Here is a 22,754-nt window from a genome sequence, read left to right as displayed (position 1 = left end):
ACTCTGAGATGCACAAAAGCAGCTTTTGCGAAGTCAGCGCCTCAGATCTGCGGGTGTTTGTGTTTTCATTCATCCCTCTGCATCACAATTCTTTGCGCAAAGTAGGGATCGCGACCTCTGCTTTCACAGGGACCGGAGAGACGTTCCCGGGTATTTGTAGAACACTCCTGCTGTGTATTTACAAGCGGCAGAGGGAAAATCACAAGGAAATGAAGAGTTTAGTATTCAGAGCAGGCTCTGAGCAGCGCAGGCACCCACTCCTGGGGAGCCTGAGCGTGGAATTACCTGCTCAGCTGGCACAGCGTGGGGCCGGGCTGGTGGCACAGACCTTGTCACTCAAGCTCCGTGCTCGGATGTGCCAGCACCGAGAGGCCACACGAAGCTTTAATGGGCAAAAATGAGGTTTTCGTTTGCTGGTGGTGTGGTGCTTGGCTTCCCCAGCTGCTCCTCCCATCCAGGTTTTGCATGGCTTGGACCTGTATGTATATTTTATAAGAGGTCTGCTAAAATGTGTTATTGCAGAAATAAAACTAAGCACTGCTTCATTTTTAATGAGCCGTCAGGGAGCAAGTTATTGCTCGTGTGTTGGAGTGGTTTGCTGCTCCGGGGCTGTTCGTACCGAAATGTCTTGGAGGGAAATTTGTGATTAAATTTCATGAGTGAGATACCTGTGTTTGCGCTGAAAGCCTCTCTCTTAGCCAGGAGTGGCTGTCAGAGCCGCTGAAAGTGAAGCACAATTCAACATAAACAGGTGGCCTTGAGAACTATCAGCAGAATATTAGATCAAAACACTGATTTACTCTGTATTAACTGCCCTGTGGTTTCAGCTCCAGCCAAGAGCGACGTCTGAACTCTCTTCATGCAGAGATTTTGCCTTTGGGGGGGATTATAACAATGGAATAATGGAATGATTTGGGTTGAAAAGGATGTAAAACCCATCTCATTCCACCCCTGCCATGGGCAGGGACACCTTCCACTGTCCCAGGTGGAACTACCTGGCCTTGGGCACTTCCAGGGGTGGGGCAGCCACAGCTTCTCTGGGCAGCCTGTGCCAGCGTGTCAGCACTCTCACAGGGAGGAATTTCTTCCTCCCTTCTTTTAGTATCAAACTATTCTCTCTTGTCCTATCGCTGTCTGCCTGTGTAAAAAGTCACTCTCCATCTCTTTATAAGCTGCCTTTAGGCACTGGAAGGGGCTCTAAAGTCTTTCTGGAGCCTTCTCTTCTCCAGGTGAACACCCGCAGCTCTCCCAGCCTGGCTCCAGAGCAGAGGGGCTCCAGCCCTTGGAGCATCTCCATGGCCCCCTCTGGACCGGCAGCTCCAAAACCAAACCCCACCCGGTCGGGCCGTTCCCAAGCTGCACGGGCTCCTGTTCTCTGCTGGTGCCGAGCCCCACAGCGCTGGGCTGTGCCCCCGGCAGTTCCCCTCCCGTTCTCCGGGCTCCGCTCCCGGCAATTCCCGGCGGATCCCGGGCGCTCCGCTGCAGTCCCAGCTCCCGCCGCAGGAGGGCGCTGTCCCCGGCGGGCCGTGCCCTGCGCGGCGCTCTGGCCCCACGGCTCCTCTCGGTGTCCTTCCGGCCGCGCTTCCGGGCTCCACTTCCGGCTTCCGCTGCCGGGCCGCGCTTCCGGCCGCGTGGCGGGCGGGGGGTGCTGAGGGAGGGTCGGGGACGGGGCCGTGATGGGACTTGGGGGGATTTAGGGTGGGGACAGAGGGGTGCTAGGGGCGGGGAGGCGGCTGGGGTAGCCTGGAGTCCTGGGGGGCAGAGTGTGGGGTACAGGAGGGGCTGCACTGGGGGCTCCGGGGAAGCGGGGGTCGGTGTGGGGAGGCCAGGGGAGACAGGGTTGGGGGGCTGGAGTGCTGGGGGATGTGGGGAGGGCGTTTGGGATGCAGTGGAGGTGGGTAGCGAGGGTCTGGGGAGCAGCGTGTGGGGTTCTGTGGGGCTGGGGGAGGCGGCTGTGGGGGCTGGAGCTGTGTGGGGGTGCAGGGGGGTGTTGGGGTGTCGAGGGGGAAGTGACGGCCTGGGAGTCCGAGTTCCCCGGGGGGCTGCAGGGGGGGCTGGGGGAGGCAGGGTTTGGGGGGCTGGGGGCACGCAGGGTTTGGGGTCTGTGTGGGGGCTTTGGGGCAGTGTAGGGGGTCGGTAGGAGCACTGGGGCGCTGTGCAAGGACAACCCGGGGTGTGGCTCCTCCCTGGGGGACGTGTTGGGCCCACAGCAGGCTCGGGGAGCCGGGGGAGAGCTGAGTGGGGCCCGTGGGGTGTAAGGAGTGAGCCATGGGGTGGGGAAGGGGCTGCAGGGCCAGGCCAGGGTGTGCCCCAGGGCCAGCAGCCAGACCAGGACTCTGTTTTTGCTGTGACTGTCCCAGAACTTTGTGTGTCACAGGATTTCCTGCCGGGGCTCAGCCCCAGAGAAGCCACAGCCCTGGATGGTCACAGGGATGGGACTCAGTGCTTCCATCCCTGAGGTGAGGAAGGACCAGGTGAGTTGTGGGAGCCCCACGTGTCCCTCCTGGGCAGGGGTTCGGGGTCTGTGGGCTGGGGAAGGGCTGCTGGGTGGTACCAGCCAGCCTCACCCGTGCCCGAGAGCAGCTCCCAGGTGGGCTCCGTGCTGGGCCTCACCTGTGCAGTAACAGGTGTGAACATTCATGAAGCATTTTGATGGTCATGTATGATACTGCAAACAACAGCTGTGCCCCCAACCCAAGGAAAGAGAGGGGTTAGATTGGGGTTTTTAATGTATACTGAGCCTTCTTCTGAAAATGTTTTGCAAAATCAAACTCTCTCAGGTATGGAAATCAGAACCTGGGTACTTGCTTTGTCACTAGATGCTGTTTGAGTTGCAACTTTGTTCCCCACGTAGGAGGGAATAGTGATAAGGTGGTTTCTGCACTCGAGCAAGTGTAAAGCTTTGTTGGAAGTTGTGTACTCTGCTCTCTTGTTCTGTGTTTGGTTTCTCTCCTGCAGCAGGGGGTTCACCTGGGGACAGCTCAGGGGACTGTGTGCCCTGGCAAGTGTGGGAAGGGAGAGGGAGAGGGGAGGGCCCGTGCAGGGAACCTGGCACCACAGTGATCCCAGCTTCTGGCAAAAGTTCCTTGCCAAAAGAAGAAGTCCTTTTCCTGTTTGTTGTTGCTGTGGGATGGGTGATCTGGCTCTGGTGTGCTTTGGGAAGTGCTCGTGGTAGAGACGCTTTTGGGAAGGGCTTTAGGGAGAGCTGGGGGTGGGATGATGCTTCAGTTAGCACTGCTCCAGAGGAGATGGGTCTGTGTCGGACAGGGGGCTCTGGTTTTAGCTGCATTCCTGGGTGAACATCTTGGTTATTTCTTTTCAGGTAGCTGGACCAAGAGGTGGTTGTGCAGGATGGTGAGAGCTGCTCTTACTGTTTGGTTATACCTGTGTGGTTTTTTGGGTTATCACAGAATCATAGAAGGGTTTGGGCTGGAAGGGACCATAAAGACCATCTCCTTCCACCCCTGCCATGGGCAGGGACACCTTCCACTGTCCCAGGTTGCCCCAAGCCCTGTCCAGCCTGGCCTTGGACATGTCCAGGGATGGGGCACCCACAGCTCCTCTGGCAACCTGTGCCAGGGCCTTGCCCATCTAATGCCCTAATACCCCCTCTGCCTGTTGAAACCATTCCCTCTTGTCCTGGCACTACATGCTCTTGTGAAGAGTCCCCCTCCAGCTCTCCTGTAGGTTATAGAAGGCAATTTTGCCTAATTGGATGGTGAACATGAATAAAATCCATTTCTCAAAGTTGACTTTCTTTCTTTCTTTCTTTGTATTTGATACTCTTGTGCCTGAACAAGGTGGGGAGGTGTTTAACTGCTGCAGGTGGCTGTGCAGGCAGGCAGAGAACTGACCCCTGCACTGACCCCTGCACTGTCACACCCTGCAGGTGTCACACCCGGTCCTGCTTGGGGAGCTGCAGGGCAGTCAGATGCTGAATTGAACTCCTCGGCAGTGCTGTGGGATTTGGGAGCATCTCGGTGTGCCAAGCTCCCACCTCCACTAGAGGGTGTGGAGCTCCACAGAATCCTTTTGTTTTCACGGAAACGGGAAAACTGGGAGCCTTTCTGTAATCGGATGCACAGGCAGCCAGGCCATGGTGGGATTATATCCTCGGGAGATCCCTGCTCTGTGCCCTGGCAGCAGCCCAGGCTGCTCGTGCATTACACAACTGCCAGCCGGGCTCGGAGCATTCCAGGGGGTGTCCCTGGCCAGCCTGCAGCCAGGAAGAGCAGCTGGAGTGTGCAGGGGAGGCAGCTCTGCTGTGGGTTTGATCAGGTACTGCCCACCTCCTGGATGAGGTTGCTTGGAGGGATAACTTGCACGTGCCAAATTTTCCCTCTCCTTCTGCTTGGGGAGCGAAATGTAACTAAACAGCAGACAAATGTTTCACTTGCACAAGAGCCTGGCTCCTGGGTTTCCCTTCCTAGAGGGAATTTCCACTGGGTGTGCAACATTCCCCAGCCAAGCCCAAGACCAGTGTGCTGTGAAATTCCATGAGCCCGTGCTGCTTGCTGGGCTGTGTGTGCTCCCTGTGCTTGTAGGATGTGCTGCAGAGGCTGCTCAGCTCGTGGTGGCCACGTTGGCTCCTTGGCCAGGTACAGGATTTCCTCCTTGCTAAATTCTGCCTCCAAGTGTCTCGTTAAGAATGAATTCCTGAGCAGAACTGGAGCCAGCAGTGCTGCCTTTGCTCCAGCACTCAGTGCTTGGGGGAGCACCCAGAGCAGGTGGCTGGGGATGTGGAGGAACACAGGCTCCTCTCCAGCTGCTGGTCCCGTCTGGGTGTGCAGACATTTAGGAGTTGGATCTGTCTGGGAGGGAAGCAGCACCACAGGTGGGTGGGATGTGCAGCTCTGCGGGGTCAGGAGGGCTCCATGTCCTGCCAGGGTTGTCCAGTCAGAGCCCTGGTCATGGGGAGAGTGAACTGGCCTCTCCAGGGACCTTCCTGAAAGAATCCCATGGGAATGTGCCCTAGAGGAAAGAGGGATCCCAGAGCTGGGTAATATTCAAGGAACACTTCTTCCAGACTCAATAACATCCCTGTGGGCAAGGAATGGAGCAAAAGGGGCAGGAGAGCTGTAGGAATGGACATGGAACTCTGTCAGGAGAGAGAATGAGGTGGAAGAAGGGACAGGCCACCAGGATGAATATAGGGATGGTGTCAGTGTGCTGTGCTCATCCATGGCCAGGAGTGCTGATGAGAGGGAGGTCAGAGACTCTGTCCCCCGGTTCCAGATCCTGGTCCAGAGCCAGCTGTGGAGCAGCAGCCAGGATCATAACCCAGCCAAACAAATCCTCCATCAGCTGAGCATGAAATGGATATTTATGTGTATAATGAGGAAGGAGGCAGAGGTGTTTGCACAGGCACCCATGTTTTACCTCAACTGCAGCCAGGCCAAATCCTGAGTACTGGGGCTGGGCTGGGATCCTGTGTGGGAGATGCTCAGGCTGTGGGGAACAGAAGCTGGGGGCAGCTGCCAAGGTGGGGCAGGTTGGTGAGCAACGGGGAAACCTCTTTGTCCTCCAAAGCACAGCCCAGGCTGAGGGCCTGGCTGTGCCTGTGGTGTCTCCCCTCACACTAAGCCCAGTTCTGCTCCAAGGCTGCCTTCTGCTCTCCCCTGCTCTGCTCCTGGTTTGTGCTGAGGCTGGAAGAGCGCTGAGCTCTGTGCCTGGCTGGACCTTGAGCTGGGGCAGCAATCAGCTCACGCTGTCTGTGTTATGTAAGGGTTTGACCTTTGCCTTGTTGGAAGCGGAAATGTCTGGACTGCTCCGATCTCTGCAGGAACTGCGAGGGGCTGTGGCCACTTCTGCTGGGTAAACAGCCAGAGAACTGCCTGTTTTCCACCTTTCCTCTCCCTCCACCACCCACTGAAACTGCTCTGGCAGCTCTCTTGGAGTGTGACACCTGGGAATAGTGCTGGCAGCCAGCAGTGCAGCCCAGACCCTTCCACTCGGCATCGCTCAGCCTTGGTGAAGGCTCACCTCTGCTAAGAGGCTGCTTTTAGCTGTTCCCTTGAGAGCTGGTTTTAGGTCTGGCTGTAGCACTGCTCTTCCTTCAGCAGCAGCTGAAGTCCTTTGGGCACAGGCTGCAGGAAGGACACGTCTGGTGTCTCACTGCCCTGACCCTGCGGAAGGACGAGGCTGGGGCTGGGCACAGCTGAGCATCCTTGGAGCTCACAGCTCCCACCAGAGCCAGGATTGCACGGCAAGAGATGATGCCAGTCATTCTGCTGTGATGATGAAGGGAGCAGGCAATCAAAAAGGCTTTAAAAAAAAATTATTTTTAAGCTATAGCTAAGAAATCTGCCATGGCTCCAAGTTGGACCTTGCAGCCAGAGGTGAGCAGGCTTAATTTGACAGCTATTTCTTAAATATTTCAAAAGCTGCCTGGAATAAACGGAATGCTTCCGAGTAGTGACCTAAATTCCACTTGCTGTAAATTTCATTAGAAAGTGGATTTGTGTGCCTGCCAGGCTGCTTTGCAGCTTCATTGATCCGCCCAAACCATGTGCTGTGCAAGTGCCTTCCTCAGCAGATTTTTAAAGAGCTCACTGCTGCGTGCTGCCAGCCCAGAATGTGACTTGTTTTCTTCCTTTTCTCTCCTCTTCCTCTTTTTTTTTTGTTTCCTGGTGCAAATGCATCATTTGTTTACTAATCATGTCACATCATTAGCTGCATGGAGTCATCCCACCAGCTGTGTGGGCACGGAGGGAGCAGCTGGGAAGGAAAATGTCACTCTCTTCAGCTCGCTTGATGTGCTTTGCTCCCAAATCCCCATCCCACGCCATGAAGGCCAAAGACTTTTGCAACCCCGGGAGCTGCCAGCAGCTCTCTGCTCTCCAGCACTGTCACCTGTGGTTCTGACATCCCCCAGAAAAAGCCTCCTCTCCTCCTGCTGTCCCCAAAGTGCTGTCTATCCCTGTGCAACCACAGCTTTAGATCTTGTGGAGAGGTGTGATGGTAGCACAGATGGCACAGACTGAGCCTTACCAGGGAAAGTAGCCTGAGGAGATGTGGGACTGCCACACCTGTGGATGCAGGAGCAGCCTGTACCTCGTCAGGCCTGAGCAGGGTCACAGAGGTGCTGCCGAGTTCCCTTCCTGTAGCAGTGTGTTTGCAGCCCACCTGCTGGGGTTAAAGGGAGTGGAGAGGGGCTCTGTGCAACACCACAGCTGTCTCTGTTTGGTTTCTCTCCTGCAGTGGGGGAGTTCACCTCCTGTGTTGTCAGACTTGGAGCAGTTGCCTGGTTGGGCTGAATTACTGGGTGAGGGGAAGGTGTGTTCCAGTAGCCCTGAGGTTGGGTACCCAGCCCTGCCTGCCCCATGGGAACCCTATTCTGGGGCTGTCCCTGTGCCCCTGGCACTGCTGTTCCTGTGGGGACCCCCAGCCTGGAGAAAGGCTACATGGCAGTATGAAACCCAAGTTTGGGAAGCCCCATGGCCTTGCTGTGGTTCGGGGGCATCGGACACCCTGGGCACTGTGTGTGGAGCAGGCAGACTGTGCTGGAAATAAAGGTCTAACCCACAACCCCATCCTTCAGGAATGAAGTGCTGGCACCTGGCAGGAGCTCTGACAGCTCTTCCCAGTTCACAGCACAAGGCAGAGCTGGCTTTTGAAGAGGAGCTTTCCTGCCCGAGGACAGTCCCAGCACTGCCAGGCTGGCATGGAGAACAGCCCTGGCAGCAAGCCCAGGGGTGGGTTTGGGCCAGGAGGGCATGCTCATGTTGAAGGGATGTCTAAGGGGATTAGTAATCATAGAAATGGTCTCCAAAGGGTGAGATTACAAAACATGGGTTTCCCTCATGTCTTTCCAGACACAGAGCCTGTGCAGCTGGGAATATGGGAGGGACTGGAAATACCCCAAACCCACCCAGAGAGGTGTTTAGTGTCAAGGATGGAGGTTGGAGAGAAATATCCCACTCTTCCAACCACTCTCTATGAGTGAACATTGTGAAGAGACATCTGGAAGGGGGGTTTGGTGCTCCTCTTGCTGTGTGGGTGATGAAAGTGGGAAGAAATCCCTGTCTTGGAGCTGTGGAACATGGGACTGTCCTGCCTCCTGATGAGGAGGGGGCTTTCTTGGGCTGAGTTGTGGCATCCAAACAGCAGCAGCCTTTCCACTGCCTTCCCTTCCCCTTTGGCTGCCAGCACAGGGGATGCTGAGTGCCGGGATCCTGGCTGTCCTCTGCTCTGGGAGAGGCGCTGCTTCAACTCTGCTGTACAACCATGACTTATTTTTGGAAGTTAAACCTGAAGTCTGACAAAGACCCCACTGCTTGGGCCAGCAGTATGGGCTGTCCTAGAGGCAGGGCCTTGCTGGCCAAACTAATTTCCCATAAATCTGAAATGCTCTGCCAGTTTCCCAGGTTCTCAGCATCCCTGCTGGAGTTGCCTGTTTATTTATTTCCCTGAGTCTTCGATGTACAGTAGGTTTTGCAGAGGTGATGACCCATGTCCCATCCCCTCCTGCTGTCAGCACCCACAGCCTTTCCTTATTCTGGCTCTTGATGAGGGGTTTCTCTTGTGGCCCCAGGTGGCTTCAGATGTCCCCAAGCCTCATCTGTCCCCAGCTGCAGGAAAGGCAGGGAGGAAGGAGAGTTGGAGGCAAGAAGTCTCCTGGCTCTGTCCTGCTTTGTTTTGGGGCAGGGTGGGTGGTTCAGCCCCTTTGAGGGGGGGCTCTGCAAGCTCACCCATCCATGCCTGGCAGAGAGGCACTGGGACTGTGCCAGCCTGGCTATGACTGGGCACTGGGATGGCACTGGGAGCTTCCCTGCCTTGGTTCCCTGCCCAGTGCAGTGAGGTTGAAGCAAGTGCAGCTGCACTTGTGAATGCTGAGCAAAGGGCTGGTCAGGGTGGAGCTGCCAGGGACAGTTGGATTTAAGAGTTGGGAGTGTCACCAAAGCAGCAGTTTCTCTCTGCAACCCATGGGGGCTTAAGTGAAAAATGAAACTTCTGTCTATCTCCTTCCTTGTGCTTTCTCATCTCCGCCAACGGAGCTGAAGATGGCAGAGGATTTTTTCCCCTATATTTAGCTTTGGAGAAATTGCTATAACTAATCGGCTTTAGGATTCTGTGTTCTCTTTTTTATTTTATCTTTTCCTGTCACTAAGACCTTGTCATGTGGCTGTGGACTGCAATTCGCTGGCTCTCTGTTTGCTGGGCTTTCATGGAGTCAATTAATAACCCGTAAAAATAACACCTCCAGCTGTTCCACTTGCAGCTGCCAGGCTGGAGTCTAATTATGAGGCCTTGGATCCCAAATCCTGCTTTGCATGTAAAAGTGCCAGTGAATAGGAAGAGCAGAGGAGATGGCAATGCAAAAAAGGAATGTGGTTTGGGGTCTATTTTTAGCCTTTTCAAGCCAAATGTAAAAAGACCCTTAGGCTGCTTGTGTCCTGCTGAATGTGATCACATGCACAATATTGTTCCCATGGCACAGCGCAGCAGCCAGGGTGGGTTGGGGGTTATTTTTGGCAATTAGCTTGCCTACACTACAAACCTCCTTCTGGGTTAGTTTGCACAGTGCTGTGTTGTGGCTCACATCCATGTGCTAATGGGTTTATTGCAATCAGCTCCAGTTCTCTCTGTGTTCCTGAGTGTGTCAGTGCAGTGGTGGGGAGAGGAGGCACACAGCTGCTCACCCAGTGCATCACACAGAGTAGTTGGTGGTAAAGGGGTGCTCAGCCTCCCTCCAAAAGTCTTTTCCTGCTGACTGTGATACAAAATTAATTTAGCTGGGGCTCTGGTGGATAGGTGACGGTCTCCCTTCCATGTAATCCTGTCTGTTGTGCACCCTCATCTGCTCTCCAAGCTGGATGTCGTCTCTGGGTGAACTGCTGGGCAGATTTGTCCTCTGCTTCTCTGGAGACTCTGCTGGGCTGGTTCTGCCTCAACTCCCACCACTGCCATATTCACCTGCCTCTTGCCTCCTCCTGGGTGCTCAAGACCACTCTCTTTTCTTGCTCCCCACAGAAGTGGGCAGTGAAGGCCCATGAGTGCCCAGGTGCATGGGTGGTGTTGGGGATGGGGAACAAAGAAAGCACTGGGCTCATTTCCAGTCTCTGTCCAGGGAGTTTCCCATGGCATGTCAGTCCTTTCCATCACTGGGCTCTTGTTTAATTCAGACTCAGCCTGGTTGTGACCAGAAGTCACATTAGTTCATTAGTTAATTTAAATACTTGGTGGTCACACATTAGTCTGTAGCCACCAGCTTGAGACCATGACTGCAAGTGGGCTTCTTTTGCTGGAGACCATCCCCTTTGTCAAAACAAGTTATTTGGAGACTGATATTGGAACCTGCCCTCAGAAAAAACTTGACACATCCCACTTGCACAGGGGTTGCAGAGACACCCCTATGGCAATTCCACCTCTTCCTTGTCTGCTCACGCTCCCCCTGACAACCCCCAGAGCCAGGAGGTGTTAAACATCTCTCTCATCCGTTGGGCGATGGAGCCACACTCTCAGAGGGTGTCCCTTCAGTGGAGCTCTGCTACCAGTTCACTCATCCAGGGACAGAGGATGCTATCAATCCATCCAGTCTTGCCTGGCAAAGAGATTGCAAACGTGGCTTTCCATCACGTGCTACATTAGCCAAATTAATTCCAGGACTGACAGCCAGCAGTGCTCGAGGTCGAGACAGATTAATGCTGCATCCGTGTCAGAGTCAGCAGAGCTGCTGCTTGCACTGTGCCAGCTCCCCGGCTGCAGCCAGCCCTCTGCTCAGCCGTGCCCTCTGCCTCACACCTCTCCGGAGCACTGAACTCTGCAATCACTGACACAGACAATTCAATTGGAAGGAACATCTGTCTCGGAATTGTGTTCCCATTCAGGCTGCCGCCGCGGCGACAGGGTGACATTTTTCATGCGTCTTGCCTGCTTTCTTTAATCTCCTAAATACAGGCATGGCTGTGGAACACAGGAAGGTTCCTCCCCCGTGAGAAGGAGAAAGAAATTAGCCAGCAGATCGAGCGTGTATAGCAAATAATGAGATTGCCTTGGATACAGAACCGGAATTCATGTAAAGAATGATGCTGATCGGAGACGATAAGCGGCATTTCTGGGGTCCGCAAACAGCGTCATGAAACTTGCATTTCTCAAGTTCTGAGACACGCGTGGATGAAGGCTGCCAGCACAGGCCTGATCCACAGACTGTGAGTTAAAAAATAAACCCTGAAATAGCAATACTGGTAGTTATTTTGGTGTGCAAGTGCCTCATAATGCCTCATTTTCCTCCAGGCACAGGAATAAGCTGTACAGACACAGGCACTGTGATGCTGGCGGAGCAGCAGCCACAAAGGCAACTTGTCCTGACAGAGCTCCACTGAGACGTGCTGTGTTTGCCCAAGGGTGCAGACCCAGCTCTAGTGGAGTCAGTGTGTCCTTTAAAAGGAGATGGATTTGTCCAATACTTTCAATAGTAAGTGTTTCTTTTTACTCCTCTCGTATTAAAAAAAATAATAATTATCAACGTGTTAGAGGCAAATAGGGACAAAGTCTCTACCCAGTGAGTGACCCAGCAGCTTGATTCAGTGCTTGTGGAAGCAGCTGAGAGTATTTATACTGTCAGGCTCATTAAAAGGAGGGATGGTAAACAGCCTTTGTTTTTATTTTTATAGGAAATTTACTCATTGTTTCTGCTGAGCCTTTGGCTGGGACTCCTCTATTTTTCTAAGGATTGAGTGATCAGATCCTGGCAGTTCTTTAAGTCATTTAAAGAGACAACTGGAAACAGGCTGCTCCCTGTGAGGCAGGTACCAGGCAGCTCCCAGGCAGTGGCACATGCACACAAGGGCTGTTTCCAAAGGCAAGTAGAAAAGTTGGGCGTTCCCAACAGCCCAGCGAACCCTTCCTCGCTCACAACTCCAGCTCCCTGTGTCATGAGCTTGACATCTTCAGCAACAATGAAACACCTCAGCAAATCTGCTATTATCCAAGTGTTTTTCCCTTTATTCCCTTGACCTTTATTTCCTTTACTGGAAGAAAGCTCATGGGGGTGAGTTCTCTTTAGCCTGTGCCATCTCCTGATGTCTGGGGGATAAAATAACCTGGTGGGAGCCCCAGAGGGGGTCCCCTGCTCCTCACAGTCCCCCCAAAAAACAGTGCTATCAGGCTTCTAGGTGTTACAAACATCCAACACAGGTATTGGAATAAATGTTGGATCTGATGCTTCATCCAGAATATCCACTCCACCAGCTCCTCACATTCAATTATCTCTGTACGAGCAGCCCCCCCTGCACCACCTGCTCACTTCTGTTTTAGCATCGCACGGCTCCTGAGCAGCGACACGGAACTCGAGGCAGGGAGCCTTGGATGGATACAGGCTTTGCAGGGAGAGCATGGGAATAAGGGCTGGGATGTGTGCCACACGCTCATCCCCACTCATCTATTTTATGAATCAGGACTCAGTCCTATTTGCTAATGTTTGTCTGTGTAACCTTTGCTGTCAATGGTGCTGGTGCTCTGATGTCAGCTGCTGGACTCCGAGCGCTGGCAGCTGGTGTCCCTGGCCAGCTCCCAGCCTACAATTCAATTTTCCTACCAGTCACTTGAGAAGACAGGAAAAAACATGTTTCTGCCTGTTTGTGGCATCAAGACATAAAGGGCTCCAGTCTACAAGGTCATTTATGGCTTTTCTACAGGAAAGTTCAGATAAATCGAATAGCGGTATAAAGTTAATACACCCTCACTTATGGTACAATAAACTACAGTAAGCTAAGGCTGGTTTAATCCTGAATAAAAATCTCATCACAGAGTTTAACACCTTCTAGATATTGTACATTAACATTCCCTGTCTGAACACAGACCAGTCTGGAGATATTTTACCCTTATCCCAATCTTGTGAATAGTGGAAAATTACTGCAGAGCTAAAAGTCGGGAGTGCCTGGGAATAAGGGAACCACCCAGGAAGTGAGGAGCTCTGGTCTCCTTTCTCATGCTGACTTACTGGGTGACTTTTCCTGTGGCATTTTGTGAACCTCAGTATTTATACCTGCATATTGGGATTATTAATGTCTTCCCTGCCATTATGAAGGGCTTTAAGATCTCCAGAGATACATGGAGAAATGTTTCCTCCTGTTCACTGTTTACCCAGTATGGGCTATCCAGGGAGCTTACAAAAATATGTACAGCTGTAATGGATGGGCACATTCAGGTCTGTGTCTGGAGGGCTGAACTTGGGGGTCACAGTTACTTTTAAGAGAAAAGGGGTGAAGGAGTTCACACATCCTCACATCCAGCTTTACCAGTTTGTCTCTCCCTAAACTGACAAGGGAAAGGAAAAACGGTGACACCTGGTGAAATACCTGTGATGGACTAAATAAAAACCCTCTGTAAACCAGAATCAGTGTCCCCAGGGCACAACTCTGTTCCATTAACTGTTTGTCACTCATCATGCTTATTATTATTTCCATCATGCTGGCAGTGTTATCATTTGGGACCATTTCCATGCTTTTAAAGGTTTAGGAAGCAGGTATTTATTTCAATGCAGCCAGTAGTACAAAAAAAATTCCACTGTTGCAGACGGGACTGATTTGTTAGGGAACAGCTCTTGAAGCACTTCAGTGTGTCTGAACTCAAACTCTCATTCCTTTTCCACATATTTTAATAAATGTATGGCTTAGCAGCAAGACTTCGAGTGACCATGTTCTCTCTTGTTACAAACTGCTGACAAACTCCTCTCTTTGGTACAACAGCTCTGAAGATGAGACTTGCTGGACAGTAAGAAGGCAGAATCACTTCACTTTTCTTCACTGCCTGGGATGCAAACAAAAGAAGCCAGAGCAAGTTCCTGCCTGCTGAAATTCCAGGAGCTTGAGCTGCATTCCAGCACGGCTGAGGGGTGTTTTGAATCTTTTCTCATATGCATCAGCCCTGCACGGCTCCCAAGCAACTGCACTTTCAGTTAGTTATTATTAATAGTAAAGGACTGACTACCAATAGTTCTCATTAATTTCCATGGCAATATTGCCCGAATCAAGATAACAATTGCCTCGAGTTGTGTAACCAAAGCTCATAACGTGAAGGAATGCAATCCAGGGAAAGTGCTCAGATGGAGGGAAGTGACCGACCTTCCATAACCTCCCTAAGGCCAAACTTCCCTTCATATCTAGCAGGCTGCATTCCTAATTTTCTGAAAATATGGAACGGTTTGCACTTTCAGGCTGTGTCCTCTGGGCTTCAGTCTCTAGCATGCCTCACAGCTTTCCTGAAACATTGCACCCACACATTTATTCCTTTATATTCCTCCTAACGATGCATGTCTGGAGCTTCCATAAGAGAAGATGTAACAGGAAAATAAACACTAGAAAAATTTAAAACCGTATTGCTTTCCTCTTCTTTGTCTATCTTGCTAAGATTGTTGTTTCTGCAGAAAACAGCCGAGACTACAATTGATTTAGATATTAAATTATGGATATTCACTCTATCAATAAACTCCAAATACCTTTAAAAGTCCAAATAAAGCATTTCTGATTTCCTGGCCATTTGGTTAGGTAGAATAGTGGTGGTCAGTAAGAATTAAAACATTTCCCAGAATCTAAAGAGGGAAATGTTATGAACAAAGAGGAATCTGAGTGGGCATAAATTCCTCCCTGTGCTATGCTGGTAGGATTATATCTCAGGCTTTCAGAGCAGGAAAAGGATGTTGCAGGCATAATGGCATGGAATATCAATCAGATAACTAAATCTAATTACAGTTAGCTAGTTAACTTCAGCTACATGAAGGCAACTGGCCAAGTGCCACACAGAAATGAGATTCAGAGGAACAATTTCTCAACACATTAAACAACTTCTTGTAAGGACTAGTTCAGATCAGACAACAGGCTATGCTTGATTAACTTCAAAAGATACAAGGTTTGTGTAAGAAAGAATGGTAGCATAATCCCTCATTAGTGGTAACCACAAATTCAGCTTTCCCGGAGAAAGAATTGCATCAAAATGTCAGGATATGACTCTGAATTTTAGTAGATTTATATTCTGAGGGAGCGAGCCATTAATAAAAGATATTGTGGGTAAACAAAATGTCTCAATAGTGCTGTTGAAGGGAGCAGAGTCATGAGCTCCTAACTTTAAGTCCTTATTTTAACACAGTTTGTGATACTCTGATACTGTAAAAAACACCATTGTATTTATTTCTTGCTTTTAGTACATCACAGTAAACCATGCATGGTGTGAGACAGAGCTCTTTGAGGCATCCCAAACTGCAATACCCTGGGCTGGGTAAGTGCTGGCTGATTATGGACACAGAGGAGAGGCAGAAAGATGCTCCTGCGGTGACAGAGGCAGGTCCCTGTGCTCCCACAGCACCACGGCCCTGGAGCACTGAGTGACTCTGGCACGGCTGTGCTGACTCCGGGCTGTTCCATTGCCCTGAGCTGACCTCACCCCTGATGGTGCCTGAAACCCACCCAGAGCCCCCCAGAGCCCTGTGCCGAGGGAGCCACGGGGGGTGTGGGACCACAGGATGCTCAGGAGGCTGAGGGGAGCTACCTGCAGAAGGTGCCATGTCCCGCTGTCCGTGTCCTCCTGCCCCTGGGGGGTGCGTACGTAACTCGGTGTGTGCACGGCTGTGTGTGTACATGGCTGCGTGTGTGCATGGCTGTGTGTGTACATGGCTGTGTGTGTGCATGGCTGTGTGTGTACATGGCTGCGTGTGTACATGGCTGCGTGTGTACATGGCTGTGTGTGTCCATAACTCAGTGTGTGTACACGGCTGTGTGTGTGCATGGCTGTGTGTGTGCATGGCTGTGTGTGTCCATAACTCAGTGTGTGCACATGGTTCTGTGTGTGTTCATGGCTGTGTGTGTACATGGCTGTGTGTGTGTACATGGCAGTGTGTGTTCATGGCTGTGTGTGTGTACATGGCTGCATGTGTGCATGGCTCTGTGTGTGTAATGGCTGTGTGTGTACATGGCAGTGTGTGTTCATGGCTGCGTGTGTGTGCATGGCTGTGTGTGTACATGGCTGTGTGTGTGTACATGGCTGTGTGTGTACATGGCTGTGTGTGTGCATGGCTGTGTGTGTGTACATGGCTGCGTGTGTGTGCATGGCTGTGTGTGTGTACATGGCTGTGTGTGTACATGGCTGTGTGTGTTCATGGCTGTGTGTGTGTACATGGCTGTGTGTGTACATGGCTGTGTGTGTTCATGGCTGTGTGTGTGCACATGGCTGCGTGTGTGTACATGGCTGCGTGTGTGTGCATGGCTGTGTGTGTGTGCATGGCTGTGTGTGTACATGGCTGTGTGTGTACATGGCTGTGTGTGTGTACACGGCAGTGTGTGTACATGGCTGTGTGTGTACATGGCTGTGTGTGTGCATGGCTGTGTGTACATGGCTGTGTGTGTGCACATGGCTGCATGTGTGCACATGGCTGTGTGTGTGTGCATGGCTGTGTGTGTGCATGGCTGTGTGTGTGTACACGGCAGTGTGTGCACATGGCTGTGTGTGTGTGCATGGCTGTGTGTGTGCATGGCTGTGTGTGTACATGGCTCTGTGTGTGTACATGGCTCTGTGTGTGCACATGGCTGCGTGTGTGTACACGGCAGTGTGTGTACATGGCTGTGTGTGTGCATGGCTGTGTGTGAATGGCTGTGTGTGTGCATGGCTGTGTGTGTGCACATGGCTGTGTGTGTGTACATGGCTGTGTGTGTGTACATGGCTGTGTGTGTCTGTAACTCAGTGTGTGTGTACATGGCTGCATGCGTGCACATGGCTGTGTGTGTGTCCGTAACTCGGTGTGTGCACATGGGTGTGTGTGTGTACATGGCTGTGTTTGACAGGGACTCTGCCTCTCTGCCCCGCTCAGGTGAGACCCCACCTGGAACACCGTATCCAGCTCTGAGGCTCCTGCACAGGACATGGACATGTTGGAGTGAGTCCAGAGGAGGCACCAAGATGACTGGAGGGTTAGAGCAGTTCTGATATGAGGAAAGGCTGAGAGAATTGGAATTGTTCAGGCTGGAGAAGACTTCGGGGTGACCTAATTGCAGCCTTCCAGTACAGAATCACAGAATCACAGAGTGTGCTGAGTTGGAAGGGACGCACCAGGATCATCGAGTCCAAGTCCTGGCCGTGCACAGGACACCCCAAGGATCCCACCATGTGCCTGAGAGCATTGTCCAAACGCTCCTTGAACTCCAACAGGCTTGGCACTGTGACCACCTCCCTCGGGAGCCTGTTCCAGTGCTCAACCACCCTCTGGATGAAAAACTTTTTCCTCATATCCAACCTAAACCTCCCCTGACTCAGCTTCATGCTGTTCATGAAGGGAGCCTACAAGAAAGATGAGGGGAGGGTATTTACCAGGGCATGTAGTGGCAGGACAAGGGGGAACGGCTTCACACTGACAGAGAGTAGGCTTAGATTAGTTTAGTCATCATTCCTGGAGGTGTTTAAGAAAAGACTGGATGCGGCACTTAGTGCCATGGTCTAATTGGCAAGGTGGTGTTAGTTCGTAAATTGGACTTGGTGATCTCAAAGGTCTTCTCCAACCTAACCGATCCTGTGATTCTGCGATTACAGATTTGAAAGAAATCCTTCTTTGTGAGGGTGGTGAGGTAGTGGAACAGAGCAGCTGCGGCTGCCCCATCTCTGCAAGCGTTCAAGGCCAAGCTGGACAGTGCTCGAAGCAATCTGCTCTGTTGCAAGCTGTCCCCGCCCGCGGCAGGGGGTGAAGCTGGATGACCTTTACGATTCTTTCCCATGCAAACAACTCCACCACCCCACAACCCACGCTCCCCTCACGCCCGCCGCGCGCCCCGCGCCGCCCACGGCGCATGCGCCCGGCCCGGCCCCGCCCCCTCAGCACCGCGCAGGCGCCGGGCCCGCCCCCGCCCGGCACCGCGAACGACGGGCGGCGGCGGCGGCGGCGGCGCGCCCCTCCCGCGCAGGACGGCGCTGCCCCGGCGGCATGAGGGGAGAGCGCGGCCGGCTCGGAGCGGTAAGGACGGCGCGGAGCCTCCCGGGGCCCCCGCCCGCGCCCCGCGTCCCCCAGCCCCGCCGCCGTGCCCCGCGGCAACTTTCCCATTGTCCGCTCTCTCCCCGCCGGCTCCTCTCAGCGCTGGCCGCGGGGAGCCCCGAGGAACGGTCGGTGCTGCCCGTGATGGACGGGGGGTGGCCGTAGTAATGATGGTGGTGGTACTGGTGATGGTGGGGCGGGGGTCGCGGTCCTCGGGCGGGTCACGGGCGCCCCGGGCAGGCGGCTCTGGCCGGGTCCCTCCAGGCAGCGCGGGGCTGGCACGGGTGTCCCGTCCCCTCTCGGAGTGTCCCGGAACCCACTGGGGAAGTGCGGGGCTGTCACCGGTGTCCCTCCATCCCGTCCGCTCCCGGGGTGTCCCGGATCCCTCCAGACAGCGCGGGGCTGGCACGGGTGTCCCGTCCCCTCCCGGAGTGTCCCGGAACCCACTGGGGCAGTGCGGGGCTGTCACGGGTGTCCCTCCATCCCGTCCGCTCCCGGGGTGTCCCGGATCCCTCCGGAGCAGCGCGGAGCTGTCACAGGCGTCCCTTCCCCGCCCGGGATTGTCCCGGTGGCTGCAGGGCTGTCACAGGTGTCCCGTCCCGCCGTGGGCTGTCCCGGATCCCTCCGGGAGACCTCAGGGCTGACACAGGTGTCCCCCCCATCCCGTCCCTTCCCGGGCTGTCCGGTTCCGGCGCGGCGGGAGGAACGCGGAGTTTCTTTGTTGTGTAACTCTTTTTGTCCGGGGATTAGAGAGCGTTTGCGGCTGTTTGTGCTGATTCAGGTGTTTTGGTTTTTTTTTTAAAAAATGCGGGGTAATCATGGGTAAATTCTTCTCGGGGCTGGGATGCCGGAGAACTTTCCTGTGGCTCGGGGGGTTGTTGTTGGCTCCGGCCGGGGAGCCGCCGAGCCCCGCTGCCCCAGCCCCGGGGCCGGGAGCGCTCCCGCAGCGCTGCGGGGACGTGGGAGCGCCTTACGGACAGAAAAGTGAAGCGAACTTGCTGTAGCGAACCCATTTCTCGCTAAAATGAGGGTGACTCGCAGCCCGCGACTCATCTGCGAGTGCTACTGCCAGAATTTTTCAGTAAACGTAATTGCAGTCGAGAGAGTTCGGGTCAAGCACTTTGCCGGGTAGAGCAGGCATGAAGCCTTTGGAGTAATTCCTCTCCGTGTTGCCAGTGAATTTTTTCTGGTCTCATAGTGGATTTTTTTCTCGAAGTTTTTTTTGCCGGCTATCTCATAAATTTCTCTCTCACAAGTTTCAGGTTTTTTGAAGATGATCAAGGAATGCCCTTGATCATCAGTGTGCTTTAATAATCCGGTTTTTTTTCCTTCTTTCTGAAAACAAGCATTTTTAACACTTATTTTTTTAACCTCTTTTTGTGCTTTCTGTATTTCTTTCTTGTTTTGCTTTTGTTTTTTTGGGTTTTTTTTCCCCAGTCCCTGTTCTGAGCAGGGCAGCCCACATACTGTGCTGGGGTACTGGGAAATGCTTCTCTGCCTGTCGCTGGGATGTGTCAGTGTTTAGTTCTCAGCAGCAGCACAGGAAGTCTCACCACCCTGACAAAGAGTCATAAAATATGTTGAAGATTTGTTACTAAAAATGTGCTAATTTTATGTTGTCTTTGGGAGAAATGATAAGTCATTTCTGACAGAAATATATATATAGCTTTTCAGGGCCCTGTTGAGTCTTAAAAAAGATTGTCAGGGAATTGTGAAGGATTTCCTGTGGAATTGCTGGCATGGTACCACGCACAGACTAATTGCAAGAGAAAATTGAAAATGGCTTCCTACGTCTGACAGATGGTTTTAAAAATTTCTTTTTCAGGTTTGAGTTGATCTCACTAAACTGCAGCCATGGTGCAGAAGTACCAGTCCCCTGTACGGGTGTATAAACACCCTTTTGAGTTAATTATGGCTGTAAGTATTAATTTTTGCTGTAATTTTCTTCTTGCTGGTTCCTTGTGTTGCTGAGTACTTGCTGGGCTTTGATAGATACTGTAGAACATACAAAGCTGAAAACAGTATGCAAAACATGAGAGCTATGTGTTTCAGTGTTTCTTTTCTTTCAGCGTTTCTTTTTGAGAGTATTTTCTTAACATAATGTGCTCTCCTTTTCTGTCAAAGCTTAGATACGGTTTCCAGATGTATTTGAAAGTTAGAGCAAAAGTAGGATTGAAGTGTACTGGAAGTTGATTACTGGGGGCAGACGCTTCTAGAATGGGAGGAAATGTCATGTACGCTGATTAAAACATTGTTATGGTTTTGTCTTCATCGGTGTAGAGTGTACAGGATTAGAGAGCACAGAGAAGGCCATGAAAGCAAGGATATGCCTGAATGAAAAGGGAGAAAGGACTCTGGTAACATTTTGAGGGAAGGGAAAAAAAAGCTTGGTAGGGAGGCCAGAGAGATGAACAAAAAGCCTTTTGGGTGCATGCTGCTAATTTGTGTGATAGTGTTACAAATAGTAAAGAAAAGAAAGAAATCTAATTAGGTTCCCTTTTTTTTCCTCTCCCTCCTTCTCTCCCTCCCTTTTTTTTTTTCCTTTTCAAAAACGGAGTGGAAGTAGGTGTTTGACATTTTAAAGTATATTCAGTTGAAACCACAGCTGTGGGGCTCTTGTGAGTTACAAAGAGCAATTAGGGAGCTTTTCCGTGATAAAACCAGTTAAAAGTGAACTGTAATCGAAAAAATAATTGTTTAATTTCACTTGCTGAAAATACTATGTTTAATGGCTTCAGAGGAGAGTTTTAATAGTGCTCACAGTGTAAATATTTAGATAGATCACATGGTTTGGAGTGCAGAGTTCCTTACAGAAGTGTTCCTTTGCAGTCACAGGGCAAAAAAGGATTAGATCACCCTACAGGGAATACTGGCATTTCTTTTTATCTTGTTCCTAAGGCTGCCTCCACTGTTACACATGTAGGTCTTGCTCTTGCAAACACTTCAAGGCAGAGAGAGTGGTTATTTTGCTGAGCAGTGAAGAATCCAACTATGATATGTGTCAGGTCTTTTATGACTTCAGTAACTCTGACAGCTGGGCTTCAGGTGGTCTCTCAGTGAAATTTGATGGTGTCTGTAACTTTAGCCTTCAGTGAAGTTGTACTGGCTCTTAGATCAATCAGCCAAAATTAGGTTCTTAAATGAAATTCCCTTGCTGTTTGCTAAACTGATGAGTCTTTCCCTTGCTGCTGAATTGAAGGCAAAAATTCTTCCCTTGGGTTATTTCTTCAAGGATATTTTGAGTCAAAATGCTGATGTCAGGATTGTCCACAACGCTTTGCTGGGTGTAATTAGAAACACTTCTGACTATTAGTATTTAACAGAGTTCTCAAACGGTTCTGTGTCTTGGGGATAATATCTGAAGAAGAATATTTAACAAATATAAAACCTTCCCTTACATTAAAGCTTTTCTTTAGATGGCAAGAGGCTATCCTAGGTATGCACCTAGGATAAAATAAAAGTTAAAAATTAAAAGTGAACTAAGAGGAGAAGAATGCTCATAAAAAGAAACAGCCAGACAGGATCCTTTCTGAGACTGGAAGTTTAGCTGAGCAATAATACATCTGATTTATTTAGTGTGTGTCAGAACAGTGGGTTATCACTTGTACTTGTTCAGAATGTGAGCACTGGATGAACATCTTCCCCCTGCCATTTCGCTGCTGTTACTGATTTTTAAAACTTGTTAAATTTCTGCTGGTGATCCATCAAAACTGTCCCTGCATTTTCTGAGGTGTGTAGAGGAGTGCCTCCATGAGCCAAATTCTGTAAGGAATAGAAACAGTATATGCTGGCTTGATGCTTTTTGGTACTGCTTTGTTACTGTTTCCCCTTGGTTGAATAGCGATTGCATAAGTTGATGAAGTATTTCTGGAAGGAATACTTGTGTCAAATTTTGTGCTCACTAAAGTGGAAGCACTACGTTGCACATTCTCAACAAAAAAAGTGCTGTAATGTTATTTTAGCAGTGCCAGCAGCTCTTCTGAAATGAGGAACAGCCTGGCATACACCAAGCTTGAATTTAAAGCACCCAAGAAATGACTGATGTGTTTGATTTTCCTTTGTCCCTCTCTTTATATTTGCATGCAGCCCTTGAGAGAATGTGTCCTCAAACGGAGGTTTAAACCCACACCCCAGAGATACTCATCTGTCAGTAAAAAAATCTCTTGAGAACACTTTGGTCAGTGTGGCAGCAGGGTTCTGTGTGCTGAGTTGTGTAACAAAAATCCCTGTCTCTAGCCTGGGTCTTGGGTGGGATCTCATCTTTGTCTTCAGGTGCTGAGTACTTTTAAAAATTTTGTTTGGCCAATTGTCCTCCCTTCCTTGGGCGTTCTCTGGAACTCCAGAGGTAATTCTTTCTGTAGAGTAGTAACGAAGCTCACCAGTGTCAGTGAAGCCTGTGTGCACTGGGAAGATTCCCTGGATGATACTTGTGGCAATTGCAAATTGGAACTCATTAAGTCAAACTAATATTTAGCCTTCAGATACAGAAATCAGCATTAATTATTCTTTTCTAGAAGCCACTGAGTGAATGCCACTTGCAGAGTGGGTCATTTACAGTGCAAACTTCCGATTTGCCCACTTTCCCCTTCCTGGGTTTCCAAGAGGTACTTGAGGGAGAATGGAGCACAATCAGCATTCCATTCATGCAGCTCTACTGTGTTCCCAGGGAACTTTGTTCTCTGGGATGGGTGACTGCAGCTCTATATTAAGACAAAAAACGGAATTTAATTCCACTTTGATCTAAGCCAAGATTGACAAGACAAAAGTGTTTTGCAGGCAATTATGATATAAAGACTTCTAA

At 51.1% G+C, this 22,754-nt stretch overlaps 1 protein-coding gene, 1 long non-coding RNA gene and 1 other non-coding gene across 4 annotated transcripts in view; all 3 read left to right on the top strand.

Moving 5' to 3' along the window:
* Window positions 1–2,524: 2,524 nt before the first annotated feature.
* On the top strand, window positions 2,525–2,680 carry LOC120410997. Its single transcript, XR_005603373.1, has one exon.
* Window positions 2,681–10,761: 8,081 nt separating this feature from the next.
* LOC109145704 lies at window positions 10,762–14,297 on the top strand. 2 transcript variants are annotated; one of them, XR_002047349.1, is made up of 3 exons: window positions 10,762–11,150; window positions 11,236–11,416; window positions 13,692–14,297. It is a non-coding gene; the product is annotated as an uncharacterized LOC109145704 (long non-coding RNA). The 2 variants fall into 2 exon arrangements; XR_002047350.1 differs by lacking the exon at window positions 13,692–14,297 and adding an exon at window positions 11,616–11,797.
* Window positions 14,298–17,841: 3,544 nt separating this feature from the next.
* SEC14L1 (SEC14 like lipid binding 1) overlaps window positions 17,842–22,754 on the top strand; it is a 40,478-nt gene continuing 35,565 nt past the window's right edge. The window contains exons 1-2 of the mRNA XM_039562261.1: window positions 17,842–17,935; window positions 19,779–19,870. Of these exons, the coding sequence (XP_039418195.1) occupies window positions 19,808–19,870 (63 nt within the window). The 5' untranslated portion in view covers window positions 17,842–17,935; window positions 19,779–19,807. The remainder of the gene's footprint in view (window positions 17,936–19,778; window positions 19,871–22,754) is intronic.

The sequence above is a fragment of the Corvus cornix genome, chromosome 18 (genome assembly GCF_000738735.6).
Source record: "Corvus cornix cornix isolate S_Up_H32 chromosome 18, ASM73873v5, whole genome shotgun sequence".
Lineage (NCBI taxonomy): Eukaryota > Metazoa > Chordata > Aves > Passeriformes > Corvidae > Corvus > Corvus cornix.
This window is presented reverse-complemented; position numbering and strand designations above follow the sequence as displayed.